The following is a 26,104-nucleotide window of genomic DNA, read 5'->3' on the forward strand; positions in this document are numbered from 1 at the left end:
CAAAAATAGACAAGGATAGCAGTGTTTTAGGTAAAAGATATTCAAATAAATAAATTATAGAGCGGACGTTACATCACTTTATTTATTACTGTAGCACGCGACTCTTTGTGTGCGGATGTAAAAAAAAATAATAATAAGTAGTCCATGTGTTCTTCCTGACTATGTCCTACATCTATGGCAAATTTGAGCGCGATATACGCAGCCGTTCTGGAGATACCTTCAAACAAACATCGATCTATCCATCTATCCAAGCATTCGCATTTATAATATTAGTAAGATTTAAGATAATTATAAACATCAGTAGTTTAAAGTTAAATTTACATTATTAATATTAAAAAATACTTTTTTGTTAATTTATAAATAATATTTTATGACTCATATTTTAGGAAATACATTCAAATAAAATAACTAAACAAACCGTTAAACTAATATTAACCTTCAAAATCAGCTTTTATGAATATTTTTAAAACTATTGTTATCACTATTATTGTATAATAAAATAATTAATAGTAGATAAATTAAACAATAACCTGTCGGTATTCCATTACCAGGGGGTCTATCACGAATATTTGCGATATCCGTTTTGGTAACATCATCGCAAAATATGTAAAAATTAAATCTACAAATTCGTTGTACTTTATGCTCGGCGTTGTACAAATCTAGTGCTGATTTTGTTAATGCCGTTACGAAAACTTTCTCGCAGATTTTCGTACTAGGTCCTCTGATCTCTATTCGTGTATTTAGATATAAAGAAATTGAACATTACTTTTAAATAAGTAACTTGAGCAAAAATCTATTTTCTTTACAAAAAATATTATAACAAAAATCTATCAATAATTTTTTTTTTAACTAGCTGTGGCCCGCGACTCCGTCCAACGAAATTTAAAAAAGGTTCCCAAAGGGTTTTCTCGGAATTTATTCGAATTTTTCTCACCTTTAAAACCTTCCCTACACCTTCACGAACCATACGATCCAAAGATAAGATAAATCCAATCTGCCGTTCTAGAGTTTTAGCGAGACTAACGAACAGCAAATGATTTTTATACATAAAGATTATACCCAATAGTACTAAAATATGGGAAAAGTGTAAAATAGGATATGTGAATTCAGATATGACTGCTGATAGAGTTTCTTTTTTTATAGAGTTTAAAACATATTATTATCTCCGTTTTGTCAAAAATAAACAGACAGATGACGGTATATTTTGTATAGAGATTTAAGTCTCAGAAATCGACGGTAAATGCCGACGGTTCGTTGTGAAAAAGGTTGTGCAGACCCAATTAAACAAGTATTAAAATAAATATATAAGAGTTATAATCAAATAGGAAAGATCTAACATGATATTTGGCAGGCTTTTCACGACTCAACCGTCAGTTGGCGGACGCATTAGCAATGCAAATGGCCATATCTATTACAATAAAGTAGTCACTTTTATTCAAAGTTCGTGTATCGATCTTCAACAACGTTGTTATTATAGTCAAAGAATTAAATTCCCTACCCACTATTCACTATATCGCTGCATTCTGAACGTAATTTCCCGTTGGGCTGTTCGAATCCAAATAATCAATCGTTCAACTGGAAACACACAGATATTGTTCTTTTAGCCTTTTATTTCAATTGTTACAAGCTATTTAATTTTTTTTATTTATAATGTGAAGATGTTCATCATCATCATGTTCATAGGCGTACGCGCATAACGCGCAGTAAGACGCCGCAATAAATTTATAAATTATGTATAAAGGAGAGTATACACTAGAGTGTTTACTTGTAACAGAACGAGTCACTCTATATGTTCTATGGTCACTTGTTCACGAAACAAACTATTTTTGGAAATACTTGAGAAAATGCTTTTCTGTGTATCCACCTTTATAATATCGCTATCCTTGTCATTCTCTTTGATAAACAAAGATAGCAATAGTGTTTGCATAAAAGTTGTAAGAATTGAAATTTTAAATTTATAAATAATACTATATTAATTTTGAATACATATAAACTAAGATACAACGCATTTTATTGACCGTCTTCAAAAAAAAGGTCTATTGGTAAATTCAAGTCACGTGCGATACAACCCAACAATATTTGACAACGGCATACGTTTGGTTTTTCCGACGGTCCTTTTGCTCTTTAATGTAAAAAGCGATGCGTCATTGTGGTAGATTTTTGATATTTAAATTTGTTCCCAACTTGATATCGCATAAATACGATAAACTTGTATACAAAGATTACTGACCCATATGGGTGGGCATTTGCCAAACTATGATATCTCACTAGCGCCAAACTATTAATGTCACAAAATTATTTTAGTACTGTAGTTATCATTGCTATGTAGGTTTTATATTTCTGACAGAATTAACCGCGATAGTGGCGCCTCTCATCGGGCTAACGCGGCTAGACAAAATGCAATCGCTACAAAGCGATTCCATAACGCAATTCAAAAATGTATAGAACTGACAATAAATTTCGATAAGCTGTGATTGTCGCGCCTCAGTTCCAGAATGCTGAAGCTGAAGCTGACGATATAGAAGCATGCGGGAATACAATGTTCAATCCTTAAACGACCAAAAGTTTTTGTGATCTATATTACGAAATTGCAGGATTAATTGCCAGTATTATTCGATTGTAACTACTGTCAATATCAGTTATATAAAAAGCATAACAGGTTATTATTTAGACAATTAACAATTCTATAAATTAAAAAAAACAATACCGCCTCATTCTACTCGCTTCCGTTGATTGTTTAAAGTGAATTACATCGATGTACTTTGACTTTTTAGAGACAGGACTAAGCAAGCGTATACACTGTCAAATAAAAATCAACAATAATTTTTAAAGTTATGTGCTCATTTTGTGTGTATTAATTGAGATGTTTTAAATCTACGTGCCAGCATCAAATAAGTCGTTATCATCTTTACCTAAACAGCCGCCAAATGTGGCAGAATTTGTGCATTACATCGGCAGCTCTGCCTAGTCCGTTTCTCTGTAATCAAAGGAATAACATCGTCGAGTCATCAATGCATAGAAAAAGTGTCCCAATCAAAATTCCCAGAGCACACCGTCTACCATTTTAATTAGTGTTGCAATATGACGAGAATTTTAAGTATGCAATTCGCTTCAAATTAAAATGTTTTTAATACCAATGTCTTTGTTAAAGGGGTGGAATAATTACATGTCTATTAGCAACGTGTTTTGGTGTCTGATAAATCATTAATTATTCATTTAACATGTTTATTTAATCTGGGATTTTTTCAAACAGCTTCCTTTAATGAATTACGCTACTGTTATTTTCATTCAATTGTACTATTTGGAGCATAATATTATGGGTAAATTATACTGAAAACTTTATGCGTGTTACTTAATAAAACCGTTCGAAGACTCAGCGTAAAATTTAAAAGAAATGTAAGCATTTTTTGTACAGTCCGGGCTCTTCACGGTGTTCCACTTACGTGTATGTCTCGTCAATCGTCAGTCTTATCATAACAGTATTAAGACATTAGTCGTTTACAGATCGACCTTTTTCATACAGATATATGTAAAAGCTTCGACCCTGGTAATTGTTTCTGCGTCGTCGTTGCTTACGATACGGCTGTCACTTTTAAGTTGAAATACCGACAGTTTCCCTGATAGTACCTTTTTTATTTTATAACAGTGTAATGTAATCTTTGGTAAAATCAATTGACAAAGATATATAGTATCAAAGATTAAGTAAGGCGATAATTAATAATTTTAATAAATCTTATATTTTTGCAGGAAAACGAAGAAGATATAGGTGATCTGTACCATGATGATGAAAATGGCGCTGCGTTGCTCATCAGAAGACATCCGAAGAACGGAAAGATCATAGTCGTAAGTAACCTCTATATCATATTCTAAATGAACACCAAAAATCTAATTACATTCATGGCATTATTCAATTTGATTTTATCATCAGAAAGGTTACATTTTTTACAAGATATCGTGAGCACAGTAAACCAGAAATTGTTTTTTTTTAGCATGAAATGTGCAGTTTACAGTACGCTTTAATTTAGAACAAAGTATAACTTCTTGGGGACGTATAATGAGCTGATGATGGTGATTACTTCTTTTGTTTTTTTTTAATGTTTAAAGAATACGATAACAGTTCTGGTTACTGTATTCAATTTGATAAATTGTCTGTTATCCTGTTTCTAATATGAAAAGGTTTAAAAAATAATGTAAGTTTTAATCAGTATGAGGAAAACGTTTTTACAATTGAAATACCGATGCACTGTATGGTACATAGTATTTGAGTGGAATATAAATTTGTTATTGTTACATTAAGAATATCGTACTAACAATATTGATAGGTAGGTAGGTAGATTTACTAATATTATAAATGCGAAAGTTTATATGGATGTTTGTTGGAAAGTATCTCCAGAACAGCTCAACGTATCTAGATGAAATTTGGCATAGATGTAGAACATAGTCTGAAAGAATACATAAGCTCTACTTATTACTTTTTTTTTTTTAAATTTCACTGGGACATATTCAGTTATCAATTCGATCATAAAGAGTGTTTTTGCAAAATAGACGTGTGGTCATATTCTTTGGCTTAAGAACGAACACAACATTTATATCGGAGTCGCGGGCTACAGCTAGTATAAACATTTATTTATACTAGCTGTTGCCGGCGACTCCGTCCGCGCGGAATTAAAAAAAAAACATTATTATGTATGCCAAATTTCATCGAGATCCGGTCAGCCGTTCTGGAGATATTTTCAAACAAACATCGATCCATCCATTCAAACATTCGCATTTATAATATTAGTAAGAGTAAGATGTATTACATAACTTTATTTATATACACTTCGTATATTCGTTTTTGATATGCTATATGTAGACATAACAAACCATTGATTTGGATTTTCCTTTAATAATATTATCCTAATGAACATATTTGTAGTCCTTTTTGTACCGAAGGCGTAGTACTACACGCTTGTGGTCTAAAACAGAAACATGCGATGCGTGGGGGAACTGGTATAGGTATTGGCTTGGCTCACTGACCTAGAAATATATCTTAATACTAGTCTACATTTATATGTTGTTGATTTAAAGCATATTAAGATTATTGTAGTGATGATTTTGCTGGTCATATTTTTAATTGTGAATACAAAGCTTTTGTTAATTATTTTGGATAAAAGATGGCGCTAGTAGTACTATTTAGTGCGAAAAGTAGAGTATTTTTTGCATTGTAAAAAGCAAAAATAAATTACACGAAATCGTACATTTATCAGGCATTAAATGTAACTAGCGCTATTCCATTGACTATTCTAGGCGCAACATTAGTTATAAATGTTTTTTTTTGTCCATAGGAAGGCTCGATAGGTCACGAGCTAGTGATCAGACCTATCCCGGATTCAATGACGACCGCTGCGCAGGACGACGAGATGTTCCTAGATCCAGCCAGCATGGCCGACATGGTGTCAATAGATACTGGATTACCAATCGGTAAGTTATAAGAAGTACAACAACATTTGAAATAAAAATAATAATTGGAATTAGAACGCCTGAATCGTTTTGATCCTTTAATTTTAAGTTTATGATTGAATAGCATCGTATAGTTAGAGTGTCAATCTTAACTATAAAGGTTAGTTTAGACTTAATCCGGAATCGTACGAATAACGCTCGACAATCGCATTAGAAGAGATAAACTGTAGCTCTAAAGCCGAGCGTTTTTCACACGATTCCGTACGCCTAAATGTACCTTAAAAATATAACAAGAAAAGGAATTTGTATGCCGCTTAGTTATTTATTCTAGAATTAATTAATTTATTCAAACCTGTAGAACATTATATAATTTCATAGATGTATATTTAATAAGCGAATCAAAGACATAACTATGACTATAGCAGCATGTGGTCAGATGTTTTATTATAATATTATACGAAATTCCTTTTTCTTGTTACTACGAAAGTGAGTGAGATTAAAATTATCATTCTGTATAATTTGATCCAGTATTTTTGATCATCCTGTATAATAATCGTAAAGAATGCGTAATATTTAAAGAGATAACCGATAAATATCTAACCTACCCTCTTATTTTATGGAAAAGATAAGCAAATAGGTTTACGAAGGAGGGGACATAAAGATAGTGGATTCTCTTTTTGTGCTTACTCTTCTCCGTCTCATCTGCAATTGCGTATGTCTATGGGCAGCGATCGCTTCAGTATTTCGGTTATTCAAGTAGCTTGCTTGCCAATTTTTTGTTACATTAGGATTGTGCATAATATGCGTAGCCTGCAAAACGCTTGACTACACATTTCAAATTTTATGTTCAACTACGGTCTGATAACTATATCTATTTCCAAAGCTTTTAAAACTAATATTCTTTTTCCAGTGAAAAGGAAGAAAATTGACCAGGATAGGTTAAAAGAAGCTCTCCAAGGCGCCCACCACGTTATCATCAAAAGGGATCCAGCGCAAGGAGACCATCTCAGTGACTTTGGTGAGTAATACAAGAGTTTACTTTAAGATTTGAGTTCTCTCGTGCTGACTAATGATAGGTTTAAACATAACGGAATACCGTTCAGGTTATTCCAGAGAATTCCAGAATCTACTTGACTTAAGATGTGTAAGTTACGAGTATCGTCTACTAAATTAGTAGTCTGTTACCTTGGTTACCTAGCTTGGAAATTAAACCTCTTTCTTATTGTAAAGTTAAAATATCACGTTACTGAATAACAATAATATTTAAATCAAAATACATATATTTATAAACTGGATTTGAAATTAACTATCACACATAAAATATACAATGAATGACTAATTTAAAAAAAAACATATTCGCGATCACGATTTGAACTTATGACTTTAACTTATACTTATCAAGTATCTATTCATGTTTGGGCTATATGTGAAATTGTTTTTTTAATTTTTTTTTATAGCAATTTAAAATGTATTATACAATTCAAAAATAGAACAAGAATAAATTTACAAAACACTAAGTTAACAGTGGTAGAGCCCGCTTTAACATCTTCGCACGAATTGTTCCTGCTCGCCCGGTGAAATACCACGACCACACAGAAAACAAGCGTCAAATAAAAGCAATTCCACGTACAGTCTGATGAGTGTGCGTCCCGGACTGGACTCCTAATTTAGTCCTCTTTCCCTTCACACCCTTTTTCTTATAAGGAAAGGATGGGAAGTGGAAGTGGACTTTACAGATGAAAAGATGCATGGAAAGGGAAAATATTTTCTTTCCGTGCATCCTATTCTCCGTCGATTAAAGGTAGGCAACGTATATGCAATTGCGTATGTCTATAGGCAACGGTCACTTCGCTATTTCAGCGATTTCAGGTGGCCGCTCGGTCTTTTGCCGTCGTATGATATAAAATTAATTCAAGCAAGAAACCCTCTAACTCTACCTATTCTACTAGTAAAAGATGAATAATAGGAAAATTACTAGTAAACAGCTGACCATCTAAGCCATTAAATCTCGATTCGCCAACGATATCGTCTAATTAGCAAACGTAATAAAGATCGATTGATTAATCTGTGATGCGAAAAACCAGTTTGATTGGACACCTGCGACTTTGGCGGAAGATTGCCGCCTGACATTTTGATATATATCACATAAATGTGTTAACACAGACTGGTCGGTTGAAAACATGATCTGTTCATGCGCATCTTTCCTCACTAAGCAACCCGATAATATGCCAAAGGCTCTTAAAAGATCTCTGAAAGTAAATTATGTCAGAGTATCAGATTTGTTTTAATTTAGGCAATTTTAACTTTTGTATATAAACACTACAACTTAGGAGCTTTTATTTCAAATTAAGAAAGCAAAAAAAGGAGAATAGCTATGTTTTTATTATAATGCTTCATCATCAGCTATACGTCCCCACTGAAGGGCTTGGAGCCTACTCTAAGCTAAGGGTGATTAGGCCATAGTCAACCACGCTGGATGAGTGCGAGTTGGTTAACTTACTTATATTCTATTCCAAATCAACTTCTAAAAACTTCTAAATAAATAATTAATTTCTATTAATCTGGTTTACTATTGTTATGTTACTAATATTATAAATGCGAATGTTTGTTTGAAGGTATCTCTAGAACGGCTGAACAGATCTCGATAAAATTTGGCATAATTATAGAACATAGTCTGGAAGATGACTAGGATAACATAGGCTACGAATTATGTTTTATTAAGTCTGCACCGATGGAATCGCGGGCGACAGCTAGTTTGATAATAAAAGCGATTGGAAAAAACATTTCCAAATTACACGAATTTCTCAAGTGTATAGTAAAGTGAGGGGTTTATTTACAAAATTTACTAGAATTAAAATTCAATTTTAAATTCTGATGTTACTAAAGTTACAAAAAATACAAACTCGTTTAAAAAAATCAGACTAATCTCATTTATTTCCAAACACAATAGCTTTACTATTCATCGTATATATATGCTTAATCTTTTTATTTTGATTATACTTGAATAATTTATATTGATCCGATTACTTTAAATCCTTCATCACGATGTCTGTCAGAAGTGTTGAAAGAAGATATCGTATTTGCGTAGAATCAATCAATCAAAGGAATTATATACTCTAAAATGACACGATTAGTCAATTGAATTAAGTTCAGTTTATCTTATTAATATTATAAATGTGAATATACGGATGGTTGGATGTTTGTTTGATGATATCTCCAGAACGGCTACATGGATTTCGCTGTAATTTGGCCTGGAAGAACGCATAGGCTACTAATTAAGGTTTTTTTTTAAATTCCGCGCGGACAGAGTCGCTGGCGACAACCTGTTTAAAACAAATAATTACACTATGCTTGCACTATGCACTACGAAAGAATGAGAAGTAAGGGTAAATATTCTCTTTCTGTGCGTCTCCTGCGTCGATTAAACCGATGTCTATGTCTAGGGCAGCGGTCGTTTCACCATTTCGGCGAATCCAGGCAGCTTCGTCGTTTGCCACCTTATGATATAAAAAAAGAATAGTCGTGACGTCATAAGAAATAAAAGAAAACGACACAAACGTACTTTTTGACATATTATTTTTTTTAATATAAGTTAAAGGCGTACGAAACCTATTTCTTGTAATCAGATCGAATGCTTCTATTGATGCATATTTTTATTGGTTAAAAATAACATTATATAATCGTTAACCCTTAAATGGACAATGTTGTTTTTAAACAACATACTAAACATCACAGATAAAATTATCTTTATTTTATTATTTTGTTAATTTTGACAACTAGTTCTTATTTCTGAACGAATTTTGTACTTTTTTTAATGTTGGCACTATCCAATATTTTTATGCATTAAAAATAAATGATTACACAAATATATTTTTTTAAAACGTAAAAAAAAAATCGTCCATTTAAGGGTTAAAATACGATTGTGATACACGTGCAGCCTGACAAACATATTTGTTATATTGCACGGCAGTCGAGACATCGATTATGTTAATAATACCGGTCTGTGCGCGAATATCCACATATTACGTGTTTTAACTAGCTATTTGAGAGGCACCATTTCTATGTAGCTATAGGTTTTCACTGCACGAACTATATTTTATTATAAAAACTTTAGTAAATGTTATATGTCTAGTTAGACAATCGTCGCGGAGTTCAGCGACTAGCTTTATTTTATATGTATTTAAAGGTTTATAATTTTAAAAACCTACATTTAACTTTTTAAACGATAATCTATGCACAATTGGCGGGAAAAGGCACTCTCACTTATATGTCAATTTATGCAAAATGGCCGCCGGAACTCTATTATTATCTGTCAAAGTCTAGGCACTGGTTATGATTCGTAGCCGGATTACGTTACCGGACCTAATTATCAATGAATGCAAATGAAACGCCCTGTCAAAGACTAAATGAACGGAAACATTCAAGTTCAACACCTTTTGTTTTGTTATCAGACTACGTAGTATTTTATCAATTTAAACTATTCAATTTATATATATTTTTAGCCGTAGCCGGATCTATTAATAACGCTTAATCTGTTTTATAGAATAACTAGCTGTCGCCCGCGACGAAGCCTGTGCGGGGTTCAAATTTTATCGAGTACCGTTCAGCCGTTCTGGAGATACTTTCAAACTAGCATCCAACCATTCATCTAAACATTTGCATTTATAATATTAGTAAGATATTTGCAATTATTAAAGGAATTGTCCTTTATCAGCCTGTGTTGGTTTTACAAATTATAAAGGTGAAATGAAGTGGCCAGTACTATTTATTAACAAATACGAATGAAAAATGTTTTAAATGGAATCTCCCGTATTAATTAAAAATCCACAATGGAAATAATTTAAATATTACAGTTATCAGTTCCTATTGCGGAAAATATTTTAATGTACACAATAAATGTTTTAAAAACGTCATAGTTGTGCTTATAAATTGTAATGTGATGTATTTTAGTGTTGCCAGAAACAAAATCGCTAATAAAAATGTTTAAAATGTAAACTTTATGAGCTGAGGTCATAAGGTCAAGTCGTAGACCGGTCTTACGTCATTTTTATTATAAATTCGTAGATACGATGTTTCTTATTAATTTGTAAATGAGAATATCTTTTTCTTTGTCGAAAGTCACGAGATTTTGAAGCTTTGATCTTATATGTTGAAAACTAGCTGTCGCCCATGACTGTCCGCGCGGAATTATAAAAAACGTAATAAGTAGACTGTGTGTCCTTCCAGACTATGTTCTATATGTATGCTAAATTTCATCGTTTTGACGACCTTCAAACAAACATCCATAAAAACATTCGCATTTATAATATTAGTAAGATAAGATTTATAATATATGTAATTTGGCCTCCCACGCACTTATGAGGCAAAACGTGGATTTACTTGCACTATACGTTTGTTGTCTGTGTGCTCGGAAGTTTGCTTGGAGTAAGTTTTTTTACTCACGCCTAGTTAACTGGAGATTAATCGTGACTTAAGTTGACTTTTCTTTCATAATCCGACATTCATGTAAACGCTTATTCCAGCATTCATGGAGCCGGATCATATTGGCAAGAGGTACAGACGGAAGCGCTCTACAGAGTCTCACAGCAGGCAAAAGCGGGAAGCCCCTTACGTCATCTACCCGGAGATCCTGGTCATTGTGGATTATGATGGATACAGGTATTCAAATTTGTATTGACCATTTCAGCTCACTGGTGCCAGTTGAAGTTTTTATAATTCCAGTTGTATGCCAGCGCTGATTTTGAGCGCTACTGTCCTACTGTACTGGCTTAATGTAAACCATTAATATATCATAAACGACACGTGACCTAGTCTTCGTACTCTACCCGCCCTTTTCTGGTATAGTATAGGAAGGGGCAGTGGATTTGACGGAGGATTGGACACGTATGAAAAGAATATGTTCTGTTTTTGTGCGTCCCTACGTACGCGTCCTCCTCTGTCTATTAAAGGTAGACAAAGAATTTGCAATTGCGGAGGACTATGGGCAACGGTCGCTTCGGTGTATTGGCGTATTAAAGTCGCCGTTTGCTCGTTTGCCACTTTATGATATAATGTTAATTTCAGATTACACGGCGGTGACAATGTTCAAATCAAGCGTTACTTCGTATCGTTTTGGAATGGCGTCGACTTGCGATACAAACTGCTTAAAGGGCCCAGAATACGGATATCCATCGCCGGTATTATTATATCTAGGGTAAGTAATCTGTTTAACTAAAGGGAGAACTTTTTTTTCACCTATTAACTATTCTTTTCAAAAAAATATTTAAAAATGAAACACGATCACTGTGAAAATATCGTTTAATTTTTTTATTTTTTTTATTTTATTAAATTATAAATTTAATTTTATTGTTGCGACATTAATTTAAAATTAACCATTTCGTCTGTTTCGATACAAAGTTCTTCTAGTAAATTCTTCTTGGATTTTGGATAACCTTCCAATACAGCTTCTATCATGTCAGTGCAGAGCCTTTTACGTTTTCTGAAAAAAAAAAAGTCAAAAGAAAAATTTGTCAGTGTAACGGAAATATAATCTATGTCTATGACGACAAAGTCCAAATTTGACTATTTTCACAAATTAATTAAATTAAAATAAAACCTATATTCTTTTAAAAGTCCAGCATGTTTATCCATTATAGCTTTTTTAGCATCTGCGCTTATAACTTCAGTTGAACAACGCAACGATTCCAATTTGTTTTCTAAACGGCTAATATTAATTTTCTTTTCGTTTATCTGTGAATTAGCAGTTTCCGTTGTTGGCGTTGACAGTAACTTTTTAAGTTTCGACTCTGATTCCTTTAACACGTTATTCTTTTCGGCCAGTTCTTGGGTGACGACTTTAATTTGCGAATCATAGTCTGTGAGAAAAAAAACAATGACCTTGTTTAAAAATCGATTTAAAAAAGGAACAATCTCGATTCAAGTTAAATTGATAAACAATTTAATGAACCGGTTTCTGAAAATGACTCGATAACAGATGTTCTTTTCATCACTAATACGAGTACTGGAGGTACATAATAGAGAAATGTCAGAAATTAACGAAAAACAATTCAAATATTACAATATTTCTAAGTTCGTGGGGCAACACTTATCGCAATTTAATGGAAAGGTAACAATTTCATTGTAAAAATCCATATATCAACTTTATCAAGAAGAAAAATTTGCTTAATTTTAGCCTAATAACATTGTATGTGATAAACAATCGAATGAATTATAAATTTCGATATAAATAAAATTTTACTTTAAATTTTTTAAGTTAACTTAAAATATGGCTTATATTTTATTAAATACCTTCCACATCGCTGTGTTCTTGTATATCCTCACTTTGTATAGCAACATACACTTTTTGTTTGCCGTATAATTTACATTTTATTCTTCCCGCCTCAGCCAACGCGTCCAATGTCTTCTGTATCACAGACTTTGTGTACGCACCTCTCAAATTTATTGTAACATCGGCACAAGAATACGGTCTATTTGTATCTTGTAAATACTTTAACACTGTTTCACTAGCCATTATTATTTATAACCTTTTTTTGGTAAGCTTTAAACCCGCCAATTCAATGTTTACTATTTTATGTTTTTTTTTAATTCGGATAAAGGTCAACATCATACAGCCAACGCGTTAGATATATTTTATAAAAATATTGCGATAAACATGCTTCTAAAAATTTTATTAAAATTGTGAAATGGAGTAATATTTATTTGATATAAATCAAAATACAGATAACGTTTTGGTGGGAATTAAATATTTTTAGTATATTTTATACACCTATCTCACTCGTTTGAGGAAGCCAATGTTTTTAATTTTATGTTATTGAATCTTTTAACTTCGCGCTTATTTATTTTTGATGAAATATTTTAATGAATATTGCCTTTTTGTTCTACTAATTTACGTCCCTTATTATTTACTAATTTAATATACTTTTTTTATAAATCATGATAATCTTAATCTATGACTCGGAATCTTCATAAATCCTCCCGTCAAATTATAATTTCCGAACAATAAGTTGCTTATTATTTAAAATATCAAGCAACTGGTAATATATTATTTGCAACTATTGTATCGAACGTTTTATTATTATACCATTAATCAAAGTTTTGCGAATCGAAGTGAAGAAAATGTTATTGATGAAATCAAAACCTGTTCGTTCGGAAATTTGAATAAATTGAATAAATCTGTGACACCTGCAATATTATTAAGATTATTGGAATTGTTTCATTGTTTTATAAATATTAGTTCGATGAAAATGTTTGTTGCCGTCTGTCGCCGCTGAAACTAGTTTAATCTATGTAATAGAAAATATACAGATAAATAATTTTCGATTATTCAAGGTCAGGAAAGTTTTGTTAATCACGTTGCAACTTGTCCCATTGCCACGTGAGTTCGATATTAATAAAAATATATACACGTGATGCATATTAGAATTTTAATCGAATGGTAGTAATAGCAGTCCGAAACAGATAATCAACCAACATTTCCCATACTAGTACTCAATATTTGCAATGGGCAAGTCACATTACTCGTAGGCCAATGAGGTCAAAAGGTCTAGGAATGCCAACCACAACTAGACAGCGTATCGATCTTACTAATATTATAAATGCGAATGTTTTGATGGATGGATGTTTTTAGGTATCTCAGACGCAGTTCTACGATTCTTGATGAAATCTGGCACTATTGTAGAACATAGTCCGGAAGAACACATACTCTACTCATTGTGTTTTTTTTAATACCGCGCGGACTTAACACGGAGCTAGTTTGTTCTTAATTACCAAAATTATTCACGATGCAGCTTAATAACCATCACTCTGTCATATTCTGATAGTAAAGAATATTTACTATGTAAATGTATTCGGTTACAGGGTCGTGATGCTACACCTTACCTGGAAAGGAATCGTGTTGGCCGCGACGCTATCGACTCGGCAGCCGCGCTCACAGACATGGGCAAGTATCTCTTCAGAGAGCGACGGTTGCCAGTCTACGATATCGCCGTTGCTATTACGAAGTAAGTTTTTTTTTAAATCATAGAGTAAGTAATGTAGAATATTCAATTCTTTTCAGCCAAGTTTAAAGGTTTTGTTTTTTGGATATGTTCAGAAACCAGTCTGTCACAGGTTTATCTATAGTATATTATGTCAAAAGATTAAAAATCATACTTAAGATTTTAAACTTTAAGTCAAGGAAGTAGATCATACTTAGGTACATAAATAGGAAGTAAATCATACTTAAGATTTTAAACTTTAAGTCGAGGAAGTAGATGAGATTACCGATTTTCTTTTACATTGTGAGCGATTAAATTATTCAAATAGTTTTCATAGTATTGAAAGCAAATAATATCCTTCTATCCAATTTATTACTGTTAAGCTAACTAAAATTAAGTTCGATTTCGTGTGAAAATAAAGCAAAGGTTGATCAATAACCAATGATGGTATAATCATGAGAAATTTGTACATCAAAGTTTAAATTATGAAACAAGATATGAAGATTTTAATAACAAGGCAATAAACTGAAATGTTAATAGACTATTTGCAACAGTAATTTATTTACGATTTCTGAATTTAGGTAAACACGATATCGGTGTTTAAATATATATAGTACTGTGGGAAACCGTCGTTTAAATAAACGACTTTATGTAAATTTATATACTTTACCTATGACTTGTAAATAAGGTCACTTTAATTACTTTATATGTGCAATTACATAAATTTTATATTAAATGGAATATTGTTTAATGATAATATCATGGCCAGATTGACCATATAATTTCGTATACTTATGATATTGACGTTAGTATTGTCGTTTGAATATAGAACTTTATATTTAACTGTCAAATGATTTGGCTAAAATTAGTATTCTATCTAAATAAAAACTTTCACTAAATCAATTTTAAATTGACCGCATAATCACAGACCACAAAATCTAGTTTATGGTTGTCCTTCTATTTGTATTACAAAATTTAATGACTTAATTTCATAATTTATTTATTTCGTGCATAACCAAGATTGGAGATAGGTAAGTATGTTTCATATTTAATAGATTACATGTGTATTAAAATTTGGCGCCATTATTAAAAAAAATTTGTTTGACATTTGACAAATAGTGTTTTTTTTTAATTTATTGTCTGATTAGACTAAGGCGAATTATTGAGAAGATGGTTAACCAAATTTCACATGCAGGTATGACATGTGCCGGCGACGGAAGGGTGGTCGCTGCACGAAAGGCACCGCTGGTAAATTTTAAAAAGATGTTTATAGGTCTACGGCTGGTAAAATAAATCAGCATTAACAGAAGCTTGAACGTCAAATAATTCGGCTTGATAATTTTAATGTTAAAGGTAAAGGAATCGGTAATGGCGCTGAATGTTTTCATAGACAATATTTAACGTTTGTAAATTTAAAAGTATGTAAAGTTTACATACTTTTAAATTTTAAAAAGTAAAATTGCATGAAAAATTTGAAAGTAAAATATTGTCGAACGTTTACGTAACAACGGCCGCTTACACAGAAACCAGACTGTTTTGACAGAGACTTTGTTTCGCATGATGTACCTATTGTGGGTACGTTCATATAACAAAGCCGACATTACCCTTCTCTTGATAGAGAAAGGGGGTTTAAATTTGATAGCAATTTATTCAGTATCATTTATTTCAATCGCTTTCAGACTAGACATGTGCAGGAGACAATATGCAAACGATGCGTGCAATAGGGGGACAGCAGGTACGCGTGAATCGTAAATTCATGGGCACGCCTCATTCAAATCCCACTCCTATGTACACGTCACTATGGGATCATATCCCTTACCACAATATCCACTACCCAATTCCATGACTGCATTTGCACTTGTCAATAATATCTATCTCTAGCAGTCTGTTAGTTGATTTCTTATTGTTTTTCTCATGTATATAGATAATTCTATCATGTAGTTATCACTTCACGTCTATGACCATTATAAATTATTTATTACTTTTTTTTTTAGAAATGACTTCATCGTTGTAAAAGACTTTTGTACGTACAGTCTATTATGCATGCGTTGTTTAGCTTATTATTAGTAACTTTTGCATGTTATCGTTGTAAATTACAAATTACCCACATATTTGTTATGAAATATTGATAGGTTTAAGAAGACCGTTTGAAAAGATCACTAGAACATCGTATAGTAATGAGAAAGTTGCGTAAACGCAGACCAGTCGACCCTACCTTACTTAAATGACACGAGGACACAGACCTACCCATCTGCAGGACATCCAATTACGATCTACATCGATTATAACTATTATCTCTAGAATATATAAAAAATAAAAGTATTTCAAGATAATATAAATATAGAAATGTCTTTTCAAAGTTACAATATGCTTTAAATATTAATAGATTTTATTTAATCTATTATTTCTTTTAAAAAGAAATGACTGAAATATTCATAGACTAAAAAATTATAGAACTATCCTGTTGATGACTTACAGATAAAAAATGTATTCAATTGTAAAAGTACTGGCCACTATTGACATTTACTTTTTTCAGTTAGAAATTGCATGCTATAACGTAGATGTTATGTAGATTAAAAAAATGCACGCTTTTATGAGCAATTTCAAATTATGTAAATAGAGCTTTATAAATATACGGTAAAGGATGTATGTAGTATATAAGACAAATATTTAGTACATAGCGGCAATTGGTTCCCAAAAAATAATTTGTTTATATAGCTTTGCATGACTAACATTAGACAGTATTTATGAATATATTTATTCAATTTCGTATTTAAGTCTTGATTATTATCTATATCTACATACTCAAACATGTCATGTAAGTACCTACATTTTCATTTTAAAAAATTACATCAATTTTCAACTACCCTACATTGCCATTTATTCCTTATTTCCCTTTGATCGATACATTTCATTACAGATTTTTTACTTTTTTACACTTTGCTAAATTGTAAATTAAATGTTAGTCTTTGACAGTTTTATTTTTTATTTTGGAAATTAATGTTGCCAGTAGTTACATTTTTTATTTTTTATTTCTACCTACATTTAATATTATTATAACGTACAGGATTTGCATACGTGGGCGGTGCGTGTGTTGTCAACAAGAGATTAGAAAAAGTGAACTCTGTTGCGATAATTGAGGACACCGGCGGCTTCTCTGGAATTATCGTCGCGGCGCACGAAGTCGGCCATTTGTGAGTAGTATTTCTACAAATGTATAATTGTCAACTATTTGTATAGTGTAGTTGACAACCAAGATTTAAAATTGTAACGGTTTTACTGTTATAGGTATATAGAAATTGTCTAATCAGCGACAAATTTTTAGCACCTATTTGTGTGAACGTAGCCTATGTGCCCTTAACCAATGACTGAGACTGCGTCATAACTGAGTATAAAAAGCTGCATTGGTTAAGTTACTTTTAATCGTGGACCAATGATGTGAAGTGGTATTAGGTTCTATCCACACCACCTGGATAACTGGCATTCCACAACGGTGCGATTCTCGCGCAATTTCTTGCCTCGCACAGCCGCGTTTTGGAACGGTCTGTCCTCGGCGGTATTTCTAAACCAATACGACTTAGAGACCTTCAAGAAGCGAGCATACCATTTTCGTAAAGGCCGGCAACGCATCTGCAATTCCTCTGATGTTGCAGATGTCCATGGGTGTCGTTGATCACCTCGGTGTTCCTGCCGCTCGTTTGCCCTCTTCTCATATAAAAAAGCGACATTTAACAATCAGAGCCGTTTAAGTTACTAAAGTGACTCGCTTAGTAACCCATAGTAACCAATACTTTGGTTACTAAGTTTTAAGTAGTTACCCTCGTGACAATAGTTAAGCAGTTTACCAACTATGTATTAATTTTCAGATTAGGAGCAGTTCACGATGGTAGCCCACCTCCGTCGTATCTCGGTGGTCCTGGCGCAGAGAAATGTAGATGGGAGGATGGCTTCATCATGTCAGATCTCAGGCACACCGAGAAAGGGTTCAGATGGTCGCCATGCAGTGTTCAGAGCTTCCATCACTTTTTAAAGTCAGTACCATTTTTATAATTATACGGACCCATTTCTTGTTTGTTTTTTCTGAATTTGAAGAATTTGAAGAATTCTGCAACTACTAAGTCGTCCATTTCAACGTCCACAACAGGTCAGCTCCATACAACTCGCCTAATATTGACGCCCACGGAAGCCAATAAGCCAGTATGATAACTGGGATGTCGTACTTTTCAGACCAATTCGGTCATACCTCCGCAACTGGCATAATGTAAACGGTCTTTATTATTTTAATTCCAGTGGCGATACAGCGACATGTCTGTACAATTCCCCGCACGAGGACGACTCGCTGCCGCGCGTGCTGCCCGGAAGGTTGCTCACACTGGACGCACAGTGCCGCAAGGATAGAGGCACCAGGTTTGAAAGAAAGAAAATATATTTATATATATATACAGGACACAAACTAGATATAAATGTGTGGCAAAAGCTAGCTTAGAGATGCAGTGACAACTTTTTTGGTTAATAAGTCATAGACAAAACTAGTTTAGGAGACATAATTAATCGTTTTATTGGTATTAAGGGTCTATAAAAGGGTGATACCTTCGGTAACTTTTTAGTTTATTGCTTACTAAGGCATTCCTTTCGTAACTATTTGAGTGTAACAGTAAGCCATGTATGATATATATGCCATAAAAGGCTGACGCGCACGACTCCATCGCTCAGAATTAAAAAAAACATAATTAGTAATCTATGTGTTTTTCCAGACTATGTTCTACATGTATGCCAAATTTCATGAAGATCCATTCAACCGTTCTGAAGATACCTTCAAACAAACATCCATTCATCTTAACATTCGCATTTTTATAATTGTTATATAAGTAAGATACGTAAAGCAAATGAACCCTAATCCTACTTCTCATGTGTTACATTAATTGTATCCGGTACTATTCATAATTACTTCTAATATTGTAATCTTCTCTGACACTTTATTACTTTGCCTTTTACTTTTAAAACAAAGGTTTAATTTGTCTGTTTGCGATTCCAGCGCTTGTTTCAAAGATGAGCGCGTGTGCGCACAGCTGTTTTGTTTCGACGCTGCGAGCGGTTACTGCGTGGCGTATAGACCTGCAGCTGAGGGCTCACCCTGTGGTGATGGACAGGTATGCCTTCTTTTATAACCTTAAAACTAAGATAATATACGTCATCATAGAGCATAGATCATAACAATCCAGAAATTACAGCGCCTTTGGAAAAAATATAGCAATAAGTATAAGAAAATAATTGCTCTTAATATCAATAAGGCGCTTCATCCCTTTTTGTTTTCTTCATCTAGCCTATACTGATTGCAAATGTTAATTATTCCAGTACTGTATAAACGGGCGTTGTATAACGGAGCACGAGAACATAATCCCCGACTACTCGCAGCACACGCCGAGCTACGTGCGCTCCGACACCAGCCCGTTCTTCGGAAACATTACGAGGTCTGTGTCAGTAACATTTATTACTTAGATTAAAAATACATTTTAATTAAACTAATTTACATACTTTATAAGGTTCTCAGATGTAAAACATAAGGCCATATTCAGTTATTTAATGTTTACTTAAAGAGATCTAGGGACTTTCTTAGTACTTATTATCCTAATTTGAATTTAAGGAATTTATGCTGAAAGGCTCTTCTAGGTAACTATTAACTGAATATAGGTTTGGCAATAAGACTTCTTGTATGAAATCTCAAATTAAAATATGTCTAGAATACTACGGAATATTGTTTAATCATTACAAATCACAATACTGACGAACAAATGAGAAACCTTATCTCATTTGACAGTCAGTTGGTGTAAGATATTATGGAGACATTCCAATAATTACTAATATAAATTATTTTTTACAAACACATGCACAGTACCGGAGACACAACAAAACCATACGTAGCTAGCACACGAGCGCCACCTGTGTCACACCAACAATACTATTCAAGTTACAAAATGAATACAAACTCAGAAAATGCAACAACTACCACAACAACAACGACAACAACAACAGAGAGATCTTACAAATACAATTATTACAACCCATGGAAGACCACAGAGTATAAAACTGAAAAACCGACAACTGTCAGTGTCAAAACAACTGTCACAAAGAGTACACAAAGTACACAGAGTACATTACCAAGAATATCCACAACAAGAAGTCCATATGACTTTAAAGATTTCACAACATTAAAACCAATAGAAAAAACAGAATCTACTAAACGTGGTTTCTTCATCAAGGATGAATTGGATAGTTACTTTAAACCAACAACTAAGAATCCTTTCCCGGACAAAGGAATCAAATCTCTCTTCAAGATAGGAACTTATTATTCCCAAGCTAAAGCAAGTGATAACTCAATAAGACCGGACGCAAATTCCCAACAAGTTCAAATAGAGCCAGCGAGACTGGTCTTCTCTTACCAAAGGAACCTTACCTCCGGAGAATTGATACAAACATAGGATAGATGTGCCAAATTAACACTTATTGGTAAGATTTTAAGAATGAGTTTGGATCGCATGGATATCATCTTCAAGTCGTCTCATGGATTTCATATCTTCCACCACTATGGATTCTTGCACATTTCACTAAGACATGACTTATGACACCACAGGTTGCAATTTGTTATAAATATGTAGATTCATTTTATATAATATTCCAAGGATTTCTAAGGCCAAAATCTCCTTTCAAGACAGATTGTTTTCTCTGTTTTTTCAAATATATTGACAGAGATGAAGATATGTTTTCTGCAGAGATTTTGGTCTCGGAAACAAATGTTTTCTATTGTGATGTATTTAAAAATGAGTTACTTTAAGAATTAGTGCTTAAAGATGTACTTTACACCATGCACAAAATATTTTTATATTGGAAAATACTGCAAAGTAGTCTATTATGGGTAAATTACCCTGACTTTATTTTATCCATGACTATTTTACAATTTGTTTAACAGATTGCAACCAAATCGTCCACCAAAGCCATGTGTACATAAATATGAAACCATAAATACTTCAAATACTTACCAAAACATTTCGATACATGTTCAAAGTTTTCACCATACATTACCCAACATTTAGATGAATCAAAAACTATTGTGACATTCTACTACAATGACTCTTCGACTGACACATGCTGCTGTCTCTGTTATTTCTAAAGGGAATGAGAGAAACAACAATGTTTTTATAAAAAAAACGCACTGTCAACGTACATTCCTCAATACTCTTGAGCATGAATTTGACGATGCTTTAACTGTTGTATTTTCTTTTATTTCGATGTCTATTAGTTTAGTCTTTCAAGTAGCATTTACATCACTTTCATATACAACCATATCCAGTATTAATTTACAATTATTTTAGCTATTTTACGTAAAAGTCAAGTTTTAATCCGTCACTGACAGTTCACATCACTTCTAATTAAAGAAATTAAACTCTTCAACTTAATTTAGAGGCGTTGAATAAAGCTTATTCGATGTTTTATCAATTTTCTGTTATTATTTCATTAATTCAATTCAATTGAAGCTAAAATTTTCATTCTGGCAAAACAGCAGATTTACCACAGATGAAAAATTGAAGTCAATAAAATTAGTTATTTTTCATCTGTCATCTATGATGGTAATTTTTATAGTTCAGTTTTTAGAGTATAATATTATTGTTGTGTTCCCAGCAGCCGCCATTAACGAAACGAGCGGACAAAACCCTGAAGACTGCTGCGCTGGAATGACGAGACTTGTGGTGCTTACGCCTTCTTTGCCTCAGGCCATGGTGTCTTCACTACGCCAGTCACTCCTTCCAGCCCCTACTTAAAATACAGATTGTGTTATGTGCGCGCAAACCCGTACACAAGAATATTGCCGATATATTAAGATGATTTAAAAATGCTTATTGTGTGGCAAACAATCTGTTATACGCGTTGATATCGCGGATACTCCTGTCAGAAAATATAGAAAACCTAACCTATAAATGTATAAATTTATATGCAGGATAAGACAGCTACAGTACGATAAGGATCTTGTGACTTTTTGATATTTTTGCCTACAGGCTCAGATAAGTTTGTCGGACTTACTAATGTAAGTTTTTAATCTGTGACGTTGATACTGGCAACTTTTGGTTTCAAAAAGTATATCAATATTCAGCGGGTAATTGCGGGTTTGCGTTGCACTTGTACGTGTGTAAAATGTGTCTGAAGACGTGACTATAAAAGTGTCAGACACAGTTCTGTGAGTGATATAACAATGTGATTGTGTAACTATTAATGAACTATAAGTACATTAGGATATTTTAATTTTTTTTCTTTCGTATAAATACGTTCGGAGTATCCACCATGGAGCCGTTGTGTTTGCGATTTGGTTTTGGAATCATAGAGCAATACTTTTTAGTCTATGGACGTTCGTTTAGAAACGGTTGTAAAATATTCTTAGTTTAAAAATATGAAACTGCCAAGTAGTGCCTTTTATAAAGATAATAGAGATATAATTAGGACTATCTTTTTCAATAAAAACTGAGCTCACGGCGACTGGTTCGCATTTTTTGAAACTAGTTTAACTTTGAATCTTAGTTAATATTGATTTTTTATACTTTTTGGTTTTAAACTGAATTTATTCTTAATATAAATCTTGATATTTTTGTTTTAATTTAAGCCTGTTTTTAATATCTAAAATTATTTATGTCTATAAATAAAGTTACCAGTAGTATAAATTTCTTGATTTTTTGCTTTGGCAGTATCTGAAGATCCATAGTGAGCTCAAAAACATCACTTGCCGTTGATTGCTAACTATTTATTATAAATACAAACTATTTATATATGAGCAATTTATTATCTGTCCAAATTGTGTAAATTTTAAGAAAAAGATTATAAGAAAATCACAAAACTGAACTTTTTTTTATTTATTTGTACCCCATAAGAATTTCATAACATTTCCAACCACCAATGACCATTTTATACATATTTTCTAACAAATAAATTAATAACAATCCACAAATATATTTTCCCAGTACAGATAAGAAATAAACTTAATATAACAGATAAAAAAAGTTGTTCACAGAGTATAAAATCGACAAAAACCTTTTTACAAGGAGTTTGAGTGAAGTTTTCTTAAACATAAGCATTCCTAAAACTAAAATAGAACTTTTAAAAAACATCTATGATTCAGCCAGTCTTTACAGGAAAGGCTGATTTTGATCCGACATTTTTGACCATCAATTTTGCCAGCATTCCCACTGATAATACAAATACTAGACCGGCTGGCATGAACTTTCTACTGTTGTAAAATCTGAAACATAATTAGTTACTTTTAGAGTCATTAAATATGGATAGTTGATATCTTTTGACCTCGGATAAGATTTTTCTAACCCCCTGACCTCTTATGAATTAATATCTCATTTCTTAGAGTAAGTTTCTCAGAGAAAAGGATTAATTACGCTAAAAAGTCTGAAATAATTCAAATATATTCTTTTACCTTTGAAATATTTTACATAATAAATGAATAGGCCCATCCACATCACATCCATCCAAACATTAGCGTTTATAATATTAGTAAGTTAAATAAAAAGCAGTTCTTCAAGGCATAAATTCGAAAAAAAAAATGAATAATTAGTATCCAATGTCCGTCTCCTGGCTCTAAGCTACCTTCTCACCAATTTTCAACCATATTGGTAAAGCCGTTCTTGAGTTATAAATAGTGTAACTAACATGACTTTCTTTTATACATATAGATGATATATCACTCTTTCAAGACATAAAATAATAAAGATTTACCTATATCCCATAAGACCACCAAGAGTAGTTGTGGTGCCCAACATCAAAGTGTAGTTTGAGGGATCTTGGCTCAGTTGGTATGCACCTACACCTGAAAATTAAAGATTCTTTTTAGAATGCTATATTTTTAGTGATGCTAATATCAAAATTATCAAGATGAAAAAAATCTTTATCTTTGTACATCATTAGTAACAAAACTTTTGTAAGTATTTTGTAATAAGTTAATTAAATGACAATTAAGTCATAATTATTTGGCTTACCTAGAATTGACCCGAAAATAAGTCCTGCTCCCAATGATGGAATTGATCCTGAAATGTAAAATTCACAACTTGAACATGTAAACCGATATATAAACACGGCTAAATTAATATTCGTCGGGTGGCTGCACCAACTAGTTTCGAGCCCATCGGGGGCCCTTCATCAGGATGATTGGTACTGCTATTATTTCGCGGACACGGCCCGTCGCTCACCGGTCGAATACTAATACCACTCCTGATGAAGGGTGGGTGCACAGGGATGCACGATGGGCTCGAAACTAGTTGGTGTCGCCAACAAACGAATATACCTGAGTGTTTAGCCGTGTTTATTTTAGTTTAGTATAATGTCTCACGAAAGTTTGAATAATTTGAACATGTAATTCGAAAACATTGCTAAATATTTGTTTCCAATAATAAAATTTGTTTGCCAAATTTTTATCTATTTTGTATTTATCTAAAAACTCTAACCCACCACTGTATACACAGGTTTGTTGTAAATTAAATGTTTTACTTTTTACATGTTAATTTTACTAACATGGGCTTGAATTGCCAAGACATTAGCAAAAAAAATTTTGTCGTTTTCCCTATTCTTCATTAAAAATTTAGATATCAATAATGTTTCTGTACTGATGTTGCCAGAAGATAAACACCATGAATTGAATAAGTATAAATAGCCTTTGTGAAATATTCTCAACACTATGGGTGCTGTTGTTAACTATAAACAAAGATTGAAATGTAACATGATTTTACTGTATCAAAAATTATCCCACCCTACTTGCATAATTTCCATTTTATTACAGAACCGTAATTGAGTTTTTTTTTCCCTTGAAAATATAATAAATTATAGGAATAGCCACATTAAGAAAAGTCTAGAAAATATAAAACCATTATCTTATCAAATAAAAATAACAAGTCATCAGCATTACAATTCTTAAACGTAGTTTTATTTCAATTTACTTTTTTTTATATAGATTTCGCAGGATTTTCGGAATAAGTTATTTAAACTATGCATTATTAGACGATTGTTATACAATAACAGAATAGACTGACCTGCTTTAGCGTAACCCATAATTCCACCGGCCGCAACAGTAGCAGCATAAGCAAATCCCAAAATATCGACACCCATTATGAGATCGTTAATTATTTATTTCTTGTCCAAAGTACTACTGCGTGTACTAGGCGTGAAAATAAGTTTTATAAAGTGCCGAACACTACAGAGGGTCAATGTAACTTGAAATTATTACAATGACAGATAATTTAATCGGATCGGATGACATTTTGTATTGAAAATAGTAACGTTCCATTCCATGAGAAAAGATTACATGATAAGTGAAATCTGATGAATATTTTTCATTTGTGATATAAATATTTCCAAAGCGGATAAGTTTCTAGGTTTTATATAGTTATGTATGAAATTACAAAGCTCGTGTACTCACAATTGATTTATTGGGAGAACGAATTTTTTACAATCACTCATTTAAAATCAAAGAAGCAGTGAGTTTTTAATTTTAAAATGGTTTAGTTCAATTACAAAAATGTATTTTAAAGTTTCAATTCTCATTCTGATCTGAAAAAACTTATAAGAATCTTGCAAAAGCAGTTGCAATTGGCAACACTCACTCATTATTTTCTTTTTGAACTATCACAGAGCGCCTGATAAAT

The 26,104-nt window shown here is 32.6% G+C and overlaps 2 protein-coding genes across 9 annotated transcripts in view; one reads left to right on the forward strand and one right to left on the reverse strand.

Moving 5' to 3' along the window:
• Adamts-like (A disintegrin and metalloproteinase with thrombospondin motifs like) overlaps positions 1–23,257 on the forward strand; it is a 138,315-nt gene extending 115,058 nt beyond the window's left edge. For 4 of the 8 annotated variants that reach the window (XM_013326060.1, XM_013326038.1, XM_013325871.1 and 1 more), the window contains 14 exons: positions 3,748–3,843; positions 5,328–5,463; positions 6,353–6,460; positions 10,965–11,100; positions 11,506–11,635; positions 14,299–14,441; positions 16,097–16,152; positions 17,485–17,611; positions 18,284–18,448; positions 18,708–18,824; positions 19,453–19,567; positions 19,773–19,888; positions 20,311–20,924; positions 22,095–23,257. In XM_013326060.1, coding sequence (XP_013181514.1) covers positions 3,748–3,843; positions 5,328–5,463; positions 6,353–6,460; positions 10,965–11,100; positions 11,506–11,635; positions 14,299–14,441; positions 16,097–16,152; positions 17,485–17,611; positions 18,284–18,448; positions 18,708–18,824; positions 19,453–19,567; positions 19,773–19,888; positions 20,311–20,896 — 2,031 coding nt within the window. In that variant the 3' untranslated portion in view covers positions 20,897–20,924; positions 22,095–23,257. Of the gene's footprint in view, positions 1–3,747; positions 3,844–5,327; positions 5,464–6,352; positions 6,461–10,964; positions 11,101–11,505; positions 11,636–14,298; positions 14,442–15,612; positions 15,666–16,096; positions 16,153–17,484; positions 17,612–18,283; positions 18,449–18,707; positions 18,825–19,452; positions 19,568–19,772; positions 19,889–20,310; positions 20,925–22,094 lie in introns of all 8 variants that reach the window. The other 4 variants (XM_013326077.1, XM_013325958.1, XM_013326094.1 and 1 more) reach the window with 4 other exon arrangements.
• Positions 23,258–23,299: 42 nt separating this feature from the next.
• On the reverse strand, positions 23,300–25,705 carry LOC106127832 (transmembrane protein 14C). The gene is made up of 4 exons (XM_013326108.1): positions 25,493–25,705; positions 24,446–24,493; positions 24,186–24,276; positions 23,300–23,700 (listed from the first exon to the last, which is right to left on the reverse strand). Exons 1-4 carry the CDS (start codon positions 25,566–25,568, stop codon positions 23,577–23,579), a joined length of 339 nt encoding a protein of 112 aa, XP_013181562.1. The 5' UTR covers positions 25,569–25,705; the 3' UTR covers positions 23,300–23,576.
• Positions 25,706–26,104: the final 399 nt, after the last annotated feature.

The sequence above is a fragment of the Papilio xuthus genome, unplaced genomic scaffold (assembly GCF_000836235.2).
Source record: "Papilio xuthus unplaced genomic scaffold, Pxut_1.1 DF829758.1, whole genome shotgun sequence".
NCBI lineage: Eukaryota > Metazoa > Arthropoda > Insecta > Lepidoptera > Papilionidae > Papilio > Papilio xuthus.

Excerpts from the sequence above, each read along its gene's own strand:
- LOC106127832 (XM_013326108.1), bottom strand. The coding sequence starts at position 25,568 with ATGGGTGTCGATATTTTGGGATTTGCTTATGCTGCTACTGTTGCGGCC. Across the intron at positions 24,277-24,445 it reads TATTTTCGGGTCAATTCTAG|GTGTAGGTGCATACCAACTG; the intron begins GTAAGCCAAATA and ends TTTAATTTTCAG. Across the intron at positions 23,701-24,185 it reads GGTGGTCTTATGGGATATAG|ATTTTACAACAGTAGAAAGT; the intron begins GTAAATCTTTAT and ends ATTATGTTTCAG.